At 44.1% G+C, this 15,597-nt stretch overlaps 1 protein-coding gene across 1 annotated transcript; it reads right to left on the bottom strand.

The window, feature by feature from the left end:
* Positions 1-3,125: 3,125 nt before the first annotated feature.
* KCNV1 (potassium voltage-gated channel modifier subfamily V member 1) lies at positions 3,126-14,109 on the bottom strand (the record flags this gene model as incomplete). The annotated part of the gene is made up of 3 exons (XM_084227065.1): positions 3,126-3,637; positions 11,355-11,881; positions 13,628-14,109. The coding sequence occupies 3 exons, from the start codon at positions 14,107-14,109 to the stop codon at positions 3,126-3,128; spliced, it is 1,521 nt and encodes a 506-aa protein (XP_084083191.1).
* Positions 14,110-15,597: the final 1,488 nt, after the last annotated feature.

The following is a 15,597-nucleotide window of genomic DNA, read 5'->3' as shown; positions in this document are numbered from 1 at the left end:
GCAGCTACAACCCTTGATGTGAGTTTGTGAAAATACTTGGTGTTTAGAGCTAAAATACTCAATTTTCAGCCTATGTTACCAATCATGTCTGCCAAGTCTGCTGCAGGATGGCAGAGCAGAAGTGAGGACAAAAGGTAGTCTTTAGTGTGATATTCTAAAGATAGCAAAGTTACATCCTTAATTTGGTGCCTCAGGGGTGGCTGAGCTATTTCCCAAATCTGTGGTAGCACATACATGGTGTACCTTCATTTTTTTTAGAGTTGTGATGTCCTGTACTGTGTGTTTCTCAGTATGAATGCTCTGGTCCTTCTGTCTGTAAGAGCTGAAAGCAGAACTGGCCTTCCTCTGTAAAAAGATTTGCTAGTCTCAGCCCATAATGTGATAGATATTCATCTATCTGTGTAGATGTTCTGTGTAAACAACGTGATTGACAATCACTGCTTGGGAGACTGAATTTAAAATCACGAGGTCGGAAAACAGAGGCCAAAGCAACTACTTGAAAAAGCCTGAGCATATTTCTCCCATGGGCATTTCTAGGAAACTATGTCCAGAGATGGTCAAAGGAGTGAATCAACAAATACATCCCAGAATATTTCTCTCATTCTTTTGAGCCTGTCATAAAAAGCACAGGATGTAATAAAGCAGCCTTTCCCCAAAGAGAATCAATCAGCTATCTGACTGCATTTCCTTTCTCAAACACAGATCAGATGCTGTACAAGACAGTACAAAAGACATTACAAAACAGCCTTCCCACAATGAAAGCTTCTTCCTAATTCTCTATAATTAGAATGACTTTTGAATGAGAAACAGACTGTACAATTTGTGCAGCCTGAGAGACTTCCTGCTCCAAAGAGCTATGAAATAATAACCTAGAGTGGGCTGCACCAGACCTTCCCCTGCAGACTTAATTTTGTCTCCTGGACATCACTGGGAGTTTTGTGGTGGATTCATAGAGTATCTGGGGAGAGGAGAACACTGTGGTTATACAGTTGCTCTCTGTTTACCATAGACCATGCTGATAACCTACAAATTTTCACAGCTAGGCAATCTCTGGTGGTGTCCAGTGTTTACCTTCCTTCTGACCCTGTTGACAGCTGCGTGTGCTGCACTGGTCCCAAATCAAAATGCTCACTGATGACAGCTGACAATCAGAAGTATCATGCAAAATCCTGCTCAGTTTGCATCAAGGTGCCTTGAAAGTCTTGTTTGCTGTATTATGTTTACACCATTATTTACAGGGAATGACAGAAAAACACACTCATTTCAAAACAAGCATTATTCAGTGTTTATTAAAATTGGGTTATTTCACCCATTCATATATGCTCAAATGCAGTTTAAGCCTTTGATGCACATAAATAGATAAAACCTAATAATACACAGTTAATAGATGTATCTTTTTAGTGTTTATATTGCCCAAAAGAAATGTGAAATGTGAGAGGCTTGTGAATTTCTAAATTTAACCTACTAGCTGAGTTATATGCATTCTATGGGAATGTCATAATCTAGATTAGTGAAATATTAAAGAAAAGCTTTATTTGCTAAGAGTGGTATTGGGCCACTGGAGAGGTGGGTGGTGGGAAAATGGACCAAAAATACCTTTGTGTAGCAGTTCATTTGGGGGGGGCCCTGAGCTGTACCTTCGCTGGTAGCAGCAGGCAGGCAAGGAGACTCCACACGGCTTCTGAGGGTGCTGACCAGGGGAGGGTTTATTGGGGGTCCCACCTCCAGGAGCAGCATGGATTCTGAGGGAGAAAGGGAGACAGGGAGAGGGAGGGGCAGAGAGAGAACCTAGGGGGAAAAGGGGCCAAGAGAGAGTCTAGTCTCTCCGGCACAGCTTACTAGGGAGATTCAAAGTGGGCACAGTATAAGACTTGGGCCAATGGGATTGCAGATACACGATACTTCAGGGGAGGATCACAGGCTTGGAATAATCTGCACATTTTTGAGGGGTGAGACAGAGCATACCATAAATAAATAAAATGTAACACCACACCTTTGATTATTTTAGGTTTTTACCTCGATGACTATGTAAAGTAAGCATTCAGTCCAAAAAGTGCTCATTTTTCCTCTGAAACAAAATATTTTAATGAAGCATTTTTCTAATAATGTATCAGTGAAGATAATTAATGTTTAAAAAGTGTGGTTCACTTGGAATACCTACAATTTTAATGGGAGACAGAGAAATCACTAGCTTGTTATCTTTTACTATTTCTGCTTCTCCTGTTATCCAATGGTGACTTGAGCACAAAAATTGCTTAACTACACAAACAAGTTATGGGAATCAAAACACATAGAGAAGATATAGTTTAAACTAAGTCTGTAAATTATTTCTGTATTGCAAAAGCTGTATTAGCTCCTGCAAATTCTGAAGCAACTACAGAAGTTGTTCTGTATTATGGCACTTATTTAATGACTGTTTGGTACTTTGCTATAGATCTTGCATCTCCTTGATACTTCTACCCATCTCCTAATACCCATTATATATCTGGTAGCCCTTTGCTTCTCTGCAAATGAGGAAATCCCAAACCCACCCCCTTCTCCCTCCCCCCAACCCTCATGCTACCCCAGAATGACTTTTTTTCATTCAAATAGGGTAGAAGATGGGGATAAGAAAGGGGATCAAGATTAAGCTAGTTATAGGCATGTCATCCTAAATTTATTCAATATTTCACTTTCTTAGATTTCCCTTTTCAATTTTCCTTAATGACTTTGACTTTTGCTCTTCAAGTGCAAATACAAATACTAGATGTTTAATATTCAAAACACTGTAGCAATTTTCACCAAGACTTTATTATGACACATTAGTAGGGATTTAGATTAGACAAATGCTTGCATCATTGTTTTACTTTCATGGATGCGTTATGTCCTGTCTCACCTACCATGATCCAAGCCTGAAAGCAGGTTTTAGAGTTCCTTGAGAGATTCCATGTTATGAATTCTGCCTTTTATATACAATAGATATTTCAGTCTGTCCAAGTAAGTAAAACTCCACCTGGAAAAGCAAATACACTATGTGGCAAATAATAAAAAAAGATATACTTAATACTAAATTTCTGAAGATAGTCTATGTGCTACACAAGGTTAAATAACTTCAAAGCCAAAACCAAAAATCATCACACCCAAAGTCAAAACCAAAATTCATCTGCACCACTGCTCCTTGTACTTGCTCTCTCTCTGCTTTTTAACCGCAACATGTCCATGACACTGCGTGCGTAAATGTCTCGCAAATTAACATTGATATTTGAATCGCTGGATGAGTTCTTCATCAGTTTCTTTAAAGCTTCACGTTGCCGAAGAGCAGCTTCTTTTATCTTCAGTGTAAAATAACAGGCAGAAAAGCGGTCATTTATTATAGCTATTGGCAAAGCCAAAACCAGTATTCCTGATAGTATACACATAAAGGCTACTACCTTACCAATGGTAGTGTCTGGTCTAATGTCACCATAACCAACTGTTGTCATGGAAGTTGTTGCCCACCACCAAGCACCAGGTACACTTGTGAAAGTTGTGCCTGGCACACCTTGTTCAACAAAGTACTCCACAGTGGAAAATATAGAGATTCCTACAGAGAGGAAAAGAAGCAGAAGGCCAACCTCCTCATAGCACTGAGCAATAGTCATTCCAAGGGACCGCAAGCCTGAAAGATAAGAAATGCTGTCAGTAGGTTGATTCATGTAGCTGTCATTATATCTTTGCAAAACATTTCTTACTTAAAGGTTGACTGCTTTATATTTTCTTTGAATGTGGGTGAACATGTCTTGACAATCACAGATTCAGTAAGATTAGAGAAGACCTCCAAGGTCATCGAATCCAACCTTTAACTCAACACCAACTAAACCATAGCACTAAATCACACATCCAGTTTTTTCAACACTTCCAGGACTGTGATTCTATCACCCCCTGGGCAGCCCATTTCAAAACTTAACCACCCTTTCCATGAAGAAATTCTTCTTGATGTCCAACCTGAACCTCCCCAGCACAACCTGAGGCTGTTTTCTCTTTTCTTGTTGCTTGATGCCTTGGAGGAGAGGCTGACCCCACCTGGCCAAACCCTCCTTTCAGGTAGGAAGTAGAGAGCAATAAGGTTCCCCCTGAGCCTTCTTTTCTATAAGCTAAACAACCCCAGTTCCCTCAGCCTCATATGATTTACTCCCTCGATCCTCACCTGCCCTTCTCTGGACATGCTCCAGCACCTCCATGTCTTTCTTGTAGTGAGGGGTCCAGAAGTGGATACAGGATTTAAACCTTCCCAGTGCTGAGTACAGGCTGACAAATAGTTTCCTAGTCCATTTGGCCACACTACCCAGGCCATGATGCCATTGGCCTTTGCGGACACTTGGGCACAGCTGGCTCATCACACCCAGATCCTTTTCAGACACTCTTCCCTCAGCCTGTTGCACTGCAACAGGGGTTTTTGTGATGCAAGTGCAGAACCCAGCACTTGGCTTTAATGAACGTAATGCTGTTGATCTCAGTCCATCTATCCAGCCTGCCTAGATCCTTTTGCAGAACCCTCCTATATCCTCCAGCAGATCAACTCCTCCACCCAACTTAGTGTTGATTGCAAACTGACCTGATTTCCTCATTCAGATCATCAATAAAGATATTACACAGGACCCAATACCGAGCCTTGGGGACTCCACTGGTCACTGGCCACCAACTGGATGTGGCACCATACACTAACACTCCCTGGGGCCAGTCCTCCAGCCGGTTTTTACCCCAGCAATGAGTGTATCTGTTCAGGGCATGGGCCTCCAGTTTCTCCAGTAGAATGCTGTCTCCAGTGGGAGACACTGTCAAAGATTTTATTGCAGTCCAGGTAGACAACATTCATAACCTTCCCCTCATTCACTAGGCAGGTGATGTAGTCATAAAAGACCAAGATGATCAAGCCTTGGCTGAATTTCCTTTCCTAAGCCCAGAGCTGGGCCTGATCCCCTGGTTGTCCTGTACGGGCCATGTGATCACACTCAAGACCGTCTGCTCCATAATCTTCCCCAGCACCAAGATGAGGGCTGTAATTGCCTGGATTCTCCTTCTGACCCTTCTTGTTGATGGGCATTACATTTGCTAGCTTCCAGTTACCTAGGACCTCCCTGGTTAACGAAGGCTGATCATAAATGATGGCAAACATCGTAACAAGCTTTTCTGCCAGCTCCCCCATCACCCTGGGATGAATCCCATGTGGCCCCATAGACCTGCGAGTGTCTAAGTGGCACAGCAGGTGACTAACTACATCCTCTTGGATTGCAGGGGTCTATTCTGCTTCCTATCCTTGTCTGCCAGCTCAGGGGGCTGGTTGCCATGAGGATATCCACTCTCTCTGTTAAACAATGAGGCAAGGAAGATATTAAGCACCCCAGCCTTCTCCTCATCCTTGGTGATAATGTTACCTGCCCCCCGCCCCTCCCCCCCAACCAATAAAGAACAGAGATTTTCCTTGCCCCTCCTCTTGTTGGTAATGTATTTATAAACCCACTTTTACTACCTTTCACACTGGATTGAGATCTAGCTGAGCATTTCCTTTTCTGATTTTCTCTGTACATGACCTAATGAAATCCCTATACTCTTCCCAAGTTCCTCTCCTTCTTCCCAAAGTCATAAACTCTCTTTTCTTCTCTGAATTCTGGCAGAAACTCCCTGTTCATCCAGGCTGCTCTTCTTCCTTCTTGGCTTGCCTTTAGGCACATAGGCACTGCCTGCTCCTGAGCCTTTAAGACTTTCTAAAAGTATGTCCAGCCATTCTGGAGCCCTGTTTTAAGGGCTGTTTGCTAAGGGATTCTCTGACCAGTGTCCTGAACAGGCCAAATCCTGCCTGCTGGAAATCCATGTGAAAGGTTTTGTTGACCTCTTTCCTTACTTCACCATGAATTGAAAACACTCTTATTTCATGGTCACCATGCTCATAATGGCCTCTGACCACCACATGTCTCACCAGCACTTCTGGTGGTCTAATGAGGCATTGACCCTGGCAGGCTAAAAAGAGATGCTGCTCTAAAGAGAAGCTGAGAAGAAGTGATTTACAAAAATAGATCACAGTGTCAGACTGAACATCTGACATCATTGGTATTTTCTTAATACAGACCATAGGAATTCTTATTACTTATAATCTGAATGATGTACACATATAATTTAGACAAACTAAACTATCTTGATTTATAAATTGGCTGTAAGAGAAGATCTAGCACCACTCTAAACTACTTAAAAACAAACAAAAAGCACCTGCTCTATACTTGGAGACTAAATGTGCCAAGCCTCTGTTTTCTAGCCACTGTCCTATTTTTCTCTTGGACCTAGGAGCCCTTAGTTAACAAATTTGTGTTGCTGTGGGAGTACTTAGACCCCAGTTCAGTTCACTCAGTAACTTTTTCTTTAAGGACTGTTTTCAATCCTTTTATAGTTGTCACAGACGCTCTTTGACCCTTCTTCCTTCCACCCAAGCTACCTTGTACTGTAGACATCAAAACTAATAGGTTTTTCCAGTAACAGCTGCACTTGTGCCAAACTCAAGATAGGAAAGCAAGCAGCAAAGCATATCCTGTCAGTGCAAGCATGGAATTCTGTTAATTGACTGTAGTGCATCAGTCCTTTCACCCATGAGCTGCACAGGGAGTTCTGGACCACTCTCCATAACCCCCTCTATTCCTGCTAGAGCTACTGCTTCAAGGCTAGACTGCCCCACAAAAGCAAGCAGGAAAGTAAATCCAAAAACAGTGCAAGGGATAAATATTGCACACATAAAGAAGGAAGATAATAGGGTACCAATTCAGCTGAGACACATAGGAGACAGAAATTATCTTTTGAATTACTTTGGATTAGTTTTTAATACTGTTCTTTAAAAATGTGAGATGCCTTCTCTAATACATGAGAAAAACATTATGCTTATGAATTATCCTTCATAGGTATGCTTCTCACTAAACTAGTGCTTGCAAAACAGCTTACAGAGGCTCTGCCTCTGCTTGCAAACTTCAGATGCTCGTTAATGTTATAGGCAATTTGATTTTTTGACAGTCTCAAACTACAAGATGTTGACATTTCTTGAGTTTGGCTCTTTCTTTTCCCCTGCAGGTCTCATGGATTTTAAAAGTTTTATGTACAGCAAATACTGGAAGTGCACAGTAGAGTTTGGAGGCAATGTTGGGGTTTTCTTCCAATGCTATCTGCTACAAACTCTAGTAAAGAACTTACCCATATTGAGATCTTATATTACTATAACTATGATCTGTAGAATGTTTATTACAATTATATAGATTAAATCTTTAACACAAAGGGAATAAGATATATCAGTGCAATTTTTTCTCTGTAAATGACTGCCTTCATATTTTGGAAACACTAATATCAGCAGAGCAAAAGCTCTGTGAGATAATTGCAAGGACTCAGATAAAATTCTCATCTCCAAGGAACCTACTATGAGCCCTTGCCCTGTAAAACATCCTACTGAACAAGGCAGAAGAGTAAGTCCTTTCAGGTGAGCTAGGAAGAAGGTACATTTTAAGGTTACCCCTGTAGCACTTTTCAAAGCATAAATGAATACTATAAAAGCCAGGGCTTGTACCTTATGATGAATCTTGAGAGTATTGTAGCTAAAATAAAAAGCAAACACTTCACGTAAAATAGATTAAAATAAGGAGGAAAAGAACATAACTGTTAAATCTTTGTATCACAAGGATGACATTCTAATTTTTCCTATGGTTAGTTATTCTAACTGTTCAGGGTCTGATTTTTTCTTTTTATTATTCTTAGTTCTAGTATACTCATCTAAAATTAAGATATAATTTTTCATCTCTTTAGATGAAGTCAGGAGACATTTCTAGGCAAATCTATGAATCAGAGAAGTTACTGGACTCCACAGCTCATTCTAAGGGGAATTGGTGTAATGACATGTATAAAGTATACTACTATATTACTTTGTACCTTTTAAAAATGCCTCTGAGTCCTGGCATATGGCCAAACCAGGGCTGTTCCAGCACAGACACCTCAGCAAGTCCTACAGCTTCCCATGAGAACTCCTTGCCAGGAGCTCTGACAGCTTGGTTACTCATGCTTGGAAGGTGCTAAGGTGCTGTAACAGAGTTGGTGTGAGGCTGGCAAGCAGCCCCAGCTCCAGTAAGAGGAAGAGGAAGCATTTCTGCCATGCAGGTCAAGTTCTATCTCTTTTTTGTCCAAAGTGACTTGGTAATACAAGCTGATATTCAGGAGCTCAAGTTTACACAGAGCTTAAATAACCCTCCTGTTTTGACAAGTTTCAACTTTACATGACTCTAGAGGCACGGCAGCCTTAAATATGCTATGGTCTTCTCTCAAATACACACTCATTGCCTTCACAAGTAAGATGCTCACACCCTACTTCTTCTCAAGAAGTCCCTCTATATGTGCTTCCCAGAGGAGACCAGCGAGGCTTCCCTGAAAATGGTCCTGGGGAAAGGCAACAGCCAAGGAGCATCTGAGAACATGACAAATCGGACTCTGTTCTATTCTATTCTTGAAGTTACTAAAATACATATTTTTGCTGTATTGGAGGAGTAGTCTTGCCCTTTAGCTACACATTTTATGGACAGAGGTACTAGTGATTTCTCAGTGGTTCCTTGATGAAGTACAGTACTTAGCATAAGTAACTGCACACTCACACCACTCTAGCCTGAGTGTTTTTAAGACCACATCCCTCTAGTTAGCTGGCTTCAGCTTCCAAAGTGGCAGAAATTACATTTTCATTTATTTTCATTCTTGTTCTTGTCACACAGAAAGGGTTAAGTTGCTATTTCTTGAAAGTGAAGAAAAGAAGCGATATTTTTTCACCTCACTCATTCCTGCCCCTGATAGCAGGGCCAGGCTGCTGATGTGTTCCCAGCTTTGCTATGGCTCCACAGAGATGTTCTCCTTGGGGCTGTGAACACCCCTCCTTGGTGAAAGAGAAGCTGCTGCCTTCAGACACAAATCTTCTGTTCTTGTATTCATCTTGCCACACAAAACAACTGAGCAGTGCCTGAAGCTTTGTCTGGTCTGAGAGTGTAGGACTTGGAGAGAAGCCTCACTGGAAGGCACCTGTCAGATCCAAGGCAAGAGAGCAAGAAGAGCTACAAGAGCCACCCTGAACACGGAGATTTATCAGGACTGCCTAGGTATGTGCAAGGAGGATGTTCTCTACGCCTGATAAATAGGGGGCTCATCTTGTATTAGGAGCTCTGGTAAAGGATGTATTTAGAAGCACATTAACACACTTCTTCAGACAGGAGATCAGAACAGTGAGTTTCTACATTTAAATCATACAGATTTGATTCAGCATTCTGGAACTAAGTAGGCAGCAACTGACCTACCAAAGAAGCCACACACAAGGATGGTAACACTGCTTTGAATGGTTTAAATTGATACATATGTTGCTTCTTATACCTTGAAACTGGCATTTTGATTCCAGTAAAAAGAAGACAGCACACCTCCAGATCATGATACTATACTTTTTTTGTAATTAATTCACTTTTATCTGACATGGTACTATTAAATTCAATGTCACTCAATATTGTGATGTAAATTGAGCTAAATACTGAATAATTAATTTAAGAATATATAAACTTAAGTGTTTAGACCATCCTTGAAAGCATGTATACCTGAAGTGAGCAGTTATACAAATATCTGAAACATCTGATTTCAAGCTGATAGAGTCACAAAACTGAGTGACAGGAGGAACACATTCAGTCTGTAAGAGTAAATTGCAATAAACTGGAAACTTGAATCGACATACCATGGTATGCCCATTTTGTTAGTCAGCACAAAAGTGCCCTGAAAAGATAAAATCTTTTTCTTATTTTCAAAACATGGTTAGAGAGGATGGCATTCACATTACAACTGCCATCAAAAGTGGGTAAAAGCATTGCAAAAAACCTCTACCAAACCCTGCAAAACTTGTAATGAAGCAAAACACATTGCCAGACTGAATCATTATAAACTTTCTCTCAACTGCTTTCTAAGGGACTGTTATGCGTCAGTATAGGCATAATCTAGAGTAGAGAGTAAGATTTAGATACTTCCCAAACCACTATGATTATGTTTATAATTATGAGTAGTATCAAAGCTACTCCCTGCCACTAGCAGGCAGGTTTGCTATCTTTCAGTGGTAACAAAAATAAGACACATTCTGCTGCTGTGAGCACACTGTAACTCCTGATGAATTTGGGTCAGTTCATAGAGAGGGCTCTCCAAAAATACGGACAGGCATCAAAACATTCCTGCTTCATGGCTGGAAATTCTGTAAGGGCACACTGGGTGCTTTTCAAGAATGATCATCACTGTCTTCAGAATAGCTAATATTGCAGGACAGAGATCATGATTTATGATCAGAATTTTTTTAATTTTTCAAAGCTACTAGTGTTGGCTGAACATTTCTCCTGTAAAATTCAGCACCATATTCTCCACTGATTTAGGTGGCTACATAATCCAATCATTTTGAAAATGCCAAGACAGTTTTTATTCTTTCATATAGCCAGGCATGCACATGCCACAAAGAAGTAATAAAATCAGGGGTAATGCAAGAGGAAATGCAACACTTTACAATAATTTCCAGCTTCCTCTGATAAATTCCCACTGGAAAATGTTAACTTTTATGCCTTCCTTTCACTAGAGAGAGCAAACAAGATGGTTCACAGAAATGCATTTCACCTTACACGCCACTCCTGCTTGCTGCTCATTCATCTGTCAGGAGTGCCAGGGCACTAAGGGCCCCGGACCACTTGGTGAGCGCTGGCTGAACCTGGCACTGCTGCTCTGCGCTGTACCCAGGTCCCCCTGCCTAAGCAGCCCCCAATGGGCTCCACACACCACTGGAATACCAGTGGGTTCAATGGGGCCAGGGAGCCCCTCAACCCATCACCTGCAAAGGTTTTAAACAGTTTCCTTGAAACATTCTCCACTGTGGTTGTTTTCAGGATCTATGACATGGACAAAATCATGACATAATTCTTTGCACATGCTTTTAAACAAACGAAATTGCAACAGCTGTCATTAGTGGACCTTGGAACATACAAAAAGTCTGGGCTGATGATCTCTGCTTCTTCCCTAATAAAATCAACACATATATATGTTTTAAAATTTATCACACTATGAATGAGTGGTGGATGATTTACAGCATGCAACACTGAGGTCTGTTAATGTAAATGTTCAATGCAAACAATATGCAAGGCTTTATGAAAAGCTAAAATTTTTTGGAGAAGGCCCTTACCACTCAATTATAAGTAAGAGCTTCAAAAGCCATTACTGCTGACAGGTTGTGTCATGCAATGCACACACAAAATGGAGGACTGTGCCCAGGGACAACTATTGCAGGCAGTGAAATGGAGAAGTATCACAGCCATGGCCAAATATACCTGTTGAATGTCTTCCCAGCTTCAACATCCGCAGGGCTCTGAGAAGTCTCAGCACTTGGACAATGCGCCCCACGTTCTCCAGTTCTTGGGAGCTCTCACCACCACACAGGCTCTCTACCAGCAGGGTGATGTAGAAAGGCAAAATAGCGAGGAGGTCTATGATGTTTGCCACACTCCTTAGGAAGCGGCACCGATCTCGTGCACACAGGAGCCTCAGGACAAACTCGGCTGTGAACCACGCAATGCACAGGTACTCTAGGGCATCCAGCAGCGCTGGGGCCAGCCAGCTGAGCTCTACTGAAATCAAGGCCATGTTGGCAATTGACACAACAACAAAAACCATGGACAAGGTGCCAAACGTCCTGGCCGCTGCAGAGGAGCCAGGCTTTTCCAAAAGTTCCCAAAGTTTCTGTCTGACATTGGGACAGAGGCTACCAGAAAAGTCCTCTTCTTCATCTTGGGCATCCAGTTCTTCTGCATCTTTCTTGATGTCTAAGGCTTCACTCAGCTCTTTCCTCCTGAAGTACCTGCCCAGGAACACCCCCCAAGAGATTTTGAATACCAATAGGCAGATGCTTGTCTTATCATTTACTATGCAAGTCAGAAGAATACACATTAAAGTTTACCTTGTGTGAACTTAGAAAACCCTATTATCCAGCATATGGCTTTTATTGTTGAGCCCCTGCAGCATGTTTCCACTGGCTGATATACTTCTATTAAGCCATTTCACATCAGTGACACATTCTATATGCAGAGTAATTTTAATGATAGCGGTTGATTTATACGGATCACATTGATCACAGAAGGATCTGTGGCACGACTAACATGAATTCTTAGAAGCAATCCTGGCACAACCAGATCCTCTGTTTTTAAATAGTTCTCAATTTTTTTAATTGTATGCCATTTTTACTACACTGGTCCATATTTGCAATAGTAAAACTGAAGGCATAATTAAAGCCACGCAGTTCACAGGTGGACTTTTGATCAATACACACTAAGATGACAAGGTATCTTTCTTTCTTTAGAAATATGGGCTCTCGAGCAAAGTGGACAAGCATTTGTACCGAGTAAAACTTACAGACTGTAAATATATAGTGTTTTGTCAGAGTAAGAGTAATTTAAAGTGGAATTTTGTCAATCATAAACATACTCAAAGTACACTAAAGAAAATATTTTTCTTTCATATCTTTTTGACTGCTGCAAAGTTCAAGCCTTAGACAAAGGCGTTGTGCAATTTTGCCTTCAATACAGTTAGTCCTGCATATGTCAAAAAGGTCTGTAGCTCTATGTATCACTTAAGTAGGAGGAGCGTTCAGTTACACCAACCAGAAAAAGAAGAAAGGTAAGAAAACTAGGCTCCATTTTTCTCAGCTGAAGAGCTAAACCATACTAGGGTAGGATACCTCTAATATCCTTTTGGGATGATATTATTTCTTTCTAATAATTTTTACATACCTGCTATAGCTAAATAGAAGTTATACTCTTTAGAAAATTCATTTCTTCAATACTAAAAAACCAAAACCAGTAACATTGAATATGGTGGGAAATTAACTGCAAATAGAATTAACAGAAACATCCTGGGGGTGGTTCAGTCAAAACCCACCTCGTTCCTAAACTGCCTGTTATAATTTGTCTCTGGCGAGCCATGTTCCCGCTGTTGCTGCCCCCTCCCTGTAAGCTGCTACATCCACGTGCAATGCTTCCTTTCATGGCTCCTCCTGGAGCCATGCCACCCACACTCAGCCTGGCAGGTGACCAGCCCCCCTTCTGCCTCTCCAGCTTGGATTTGGAAATCCTTCAAAATTAAAGTGCAGGTGGGCAGGATGCAAACCCCCCCAGCATTGTGCCTGACTCCACATCTAATCCCTCTGTGATAACCTTAAACTGAATGATTGAAGGGGCATCTCTCCTTTCACAACCTTTTTCATCTCTGGCATTGTCCTTTTCAACATTTTGAGTTTCCAGGGCCAGTTTGAAGCCACTACAGGACATCCCAGACCCTGTTCCTGTTACTGTCTCACTATGTTGACCTCACCAGCAACCTTTCCCACAGCAAGTGGTAAACTGTGACCTCACCCAACACATGTCCCATTTCTGACACCCATCCAACTGCTAGAGCAGCACGCGGGGCTCAACTCACACAACTTTTCCTGCTACTTTACCTATCCCCACTGCCGGGTCTCTCACCTGAGGGTCCCTGAATGCAAGTCAATGTGGAACTCATCTAGCCCACAATCCACAAGATGAGGAAGCTTCATCTTCCCACAACTCACCGGTCTCTGCAGCAGGAATCAATGCTGAGCTCATCCAAACCCCAGTACTGGATCTCTTGCAGAAAAGAGAGTGCACACAGCTGCTCCATCACATGCAGCCGCCCTGTCTGGTAGTAATTCAGGATGTAGTGAAATGCCTGTGAGCTCCGATCAAAGAAATACTCATTCTCCACAAGGTTGGCATCATCACAAAGCTCAAGGAGGCCAGAAGCCACATCCCGGGCAGCAGAGACCACTACTGCCAGTTTGCCAAGACGGGTGTCAGGGTAGCAAGACAAAGTTTGCTGGGACATAACAAAGCGGCTTCCTCCTACATTGATAGTAAAGCAGTCCAGAGACGGAATGACCTTCTGGAGCAGGGGCCCCTGCTCTTCATCACTAGAGAAAACACTGGACTCCAGCGAACCCAGGGATGTGCTACTCCCTGGTTCCTCCAAGGATGCTTGTGAAGAAAGAGACATGCAGCAGGGAGGCGACTTCATCCTGTAGCTGCCAGCAGCAGCCCACACTCTCCAGGATCAAAATCACAACACGGTCTCAGAGAAGGCAGTCCCGCCTGAGTGGCGGCCGGGCTAGGCTCGGAATGTTGCCTCTGGCTACCGTCCCAGGGACACCGCACCGCTCCCGCTGCCTCCGGGCGGTGCCTGGAGCTGGGCGGAGGTCAGGCGGGTGCTGCACAGCTCAGCGCCGCCCGCACCCGCGAGGATGCTGAAGGAGCCCCGGTACCTGAGGCGGCGTCACCTCGTGCTGTCCGCGCCGGCACCATCCGCCCGCGACGGCCCCTCCGCTCCAGCGCTCATCTCCAGCCGCTGGGTCGGGCGAGTCAGGGGAAACCCGCCGGCACGACCCGACACGGAACACCTGCTTCAGCGGCGACTCCGGGCAGCGCCCCGACAGTAGCCCTAGGGGCCGCCGGCCAGCCCGTCCCCTCCCGCCCCGCGCTCGCACTTCGGCCGGGGCTGCTGCGGCCGGAGCCGAGCCCCGCGCCGGGGCAGCCGCCGCCGACAGAGCGCCTGGGCAGGGCTGCCGCCCCCGGCCGCTCCCCGCCCCCGGCCCGCCTCACCTGCCCGCCGCCCGCCTGTGCCGCCCCCGGCCGCCGCCCCCGGCCGGCTGCCTCCGCTCGCTCCCCCGGCTCCAAAGCTCCGGGCAGCGCCAGCGCCTCTCCATGGCGGGTCCTGTGCTGCGGGGCTCGGGCGGCTGCGGGAGGCGCGGGCTGGGCCGGGCGGGGCCGCGGGGCCGAACCGACCCCGCCCCGGAGCCCCCGCGCGGGCCCGGCAGCCGCAGGTGCGGTGGCGGTGCCGTGCGTCCCCAGCCGGGGCTGCCGCCGGGACAGCCCGGCCCTTGCAAACTTCCCCGGGCCAGCTGGCAGGGCGGTTCGGAAGCCGGCCCTCCGCGGTGTATGGAACCCCAAACGTGTCGCTAAGCAGGTAGCGAGTCCTCGCTCAGACTGCTCCCTCGGCTCAAGTCTGAAGTCACTCGCTTAAAGAAGTCACTGTAAATCGATGGGCGTGAGCGAGCCTGTTTTAACCGAGCTGCACTCAGCCTGTTTTCAAAAATACTCTGGAGTATTTTCGTTACTGTCCTGTGCTGACTTTGTAGGTCCTCAGTTCAACAATGCAAAAATTTAGTTCACCCTCCTCATTTTATTTCCTTTTCTCCTATGAAGCAGTTATTTCTAACAAATACTTGCTTTGGAAATTTGTGCTTTCTGCTGCCTCTGACTCCTTGCGAGGGTGGGCAGCTGCCGATATTTCAGTGGAATCTCCCAGGAGGGGAAATTGTGGAGCATGCAAAATGAGGCGTCGTGTGTCATGCCAGCATCATGTGACGTTCCACCAGCTTTTTGTCCCACATCGCTTGTTGCATACAGCTGTGTCCAGTTATGCACATTTCTAACATTTACTTCAAAGAGATCTCATCATTTGGGTCCTGGTAATCCATATTTCAAATGAAGCTGAGCTGAAGATTTA

Source organism: Fringilla coelebs (assembly GCF_963513975.1).
Source record: "Fringilla coelebs genome assembly, chromosome: 1".
NCBI classification, from domain to species: domain Eukaryota; kingdom Metazoa; phylum Chordata; class Aves; order Passeriformes; family Fringillidae; genus Fringilla; species Fringilla coelebs.
The sequence above is the reverse complement of the archived record's forward strand: the minus strand, read 5'-3'. Positions and strand labels throughout refer to the sequence as shown.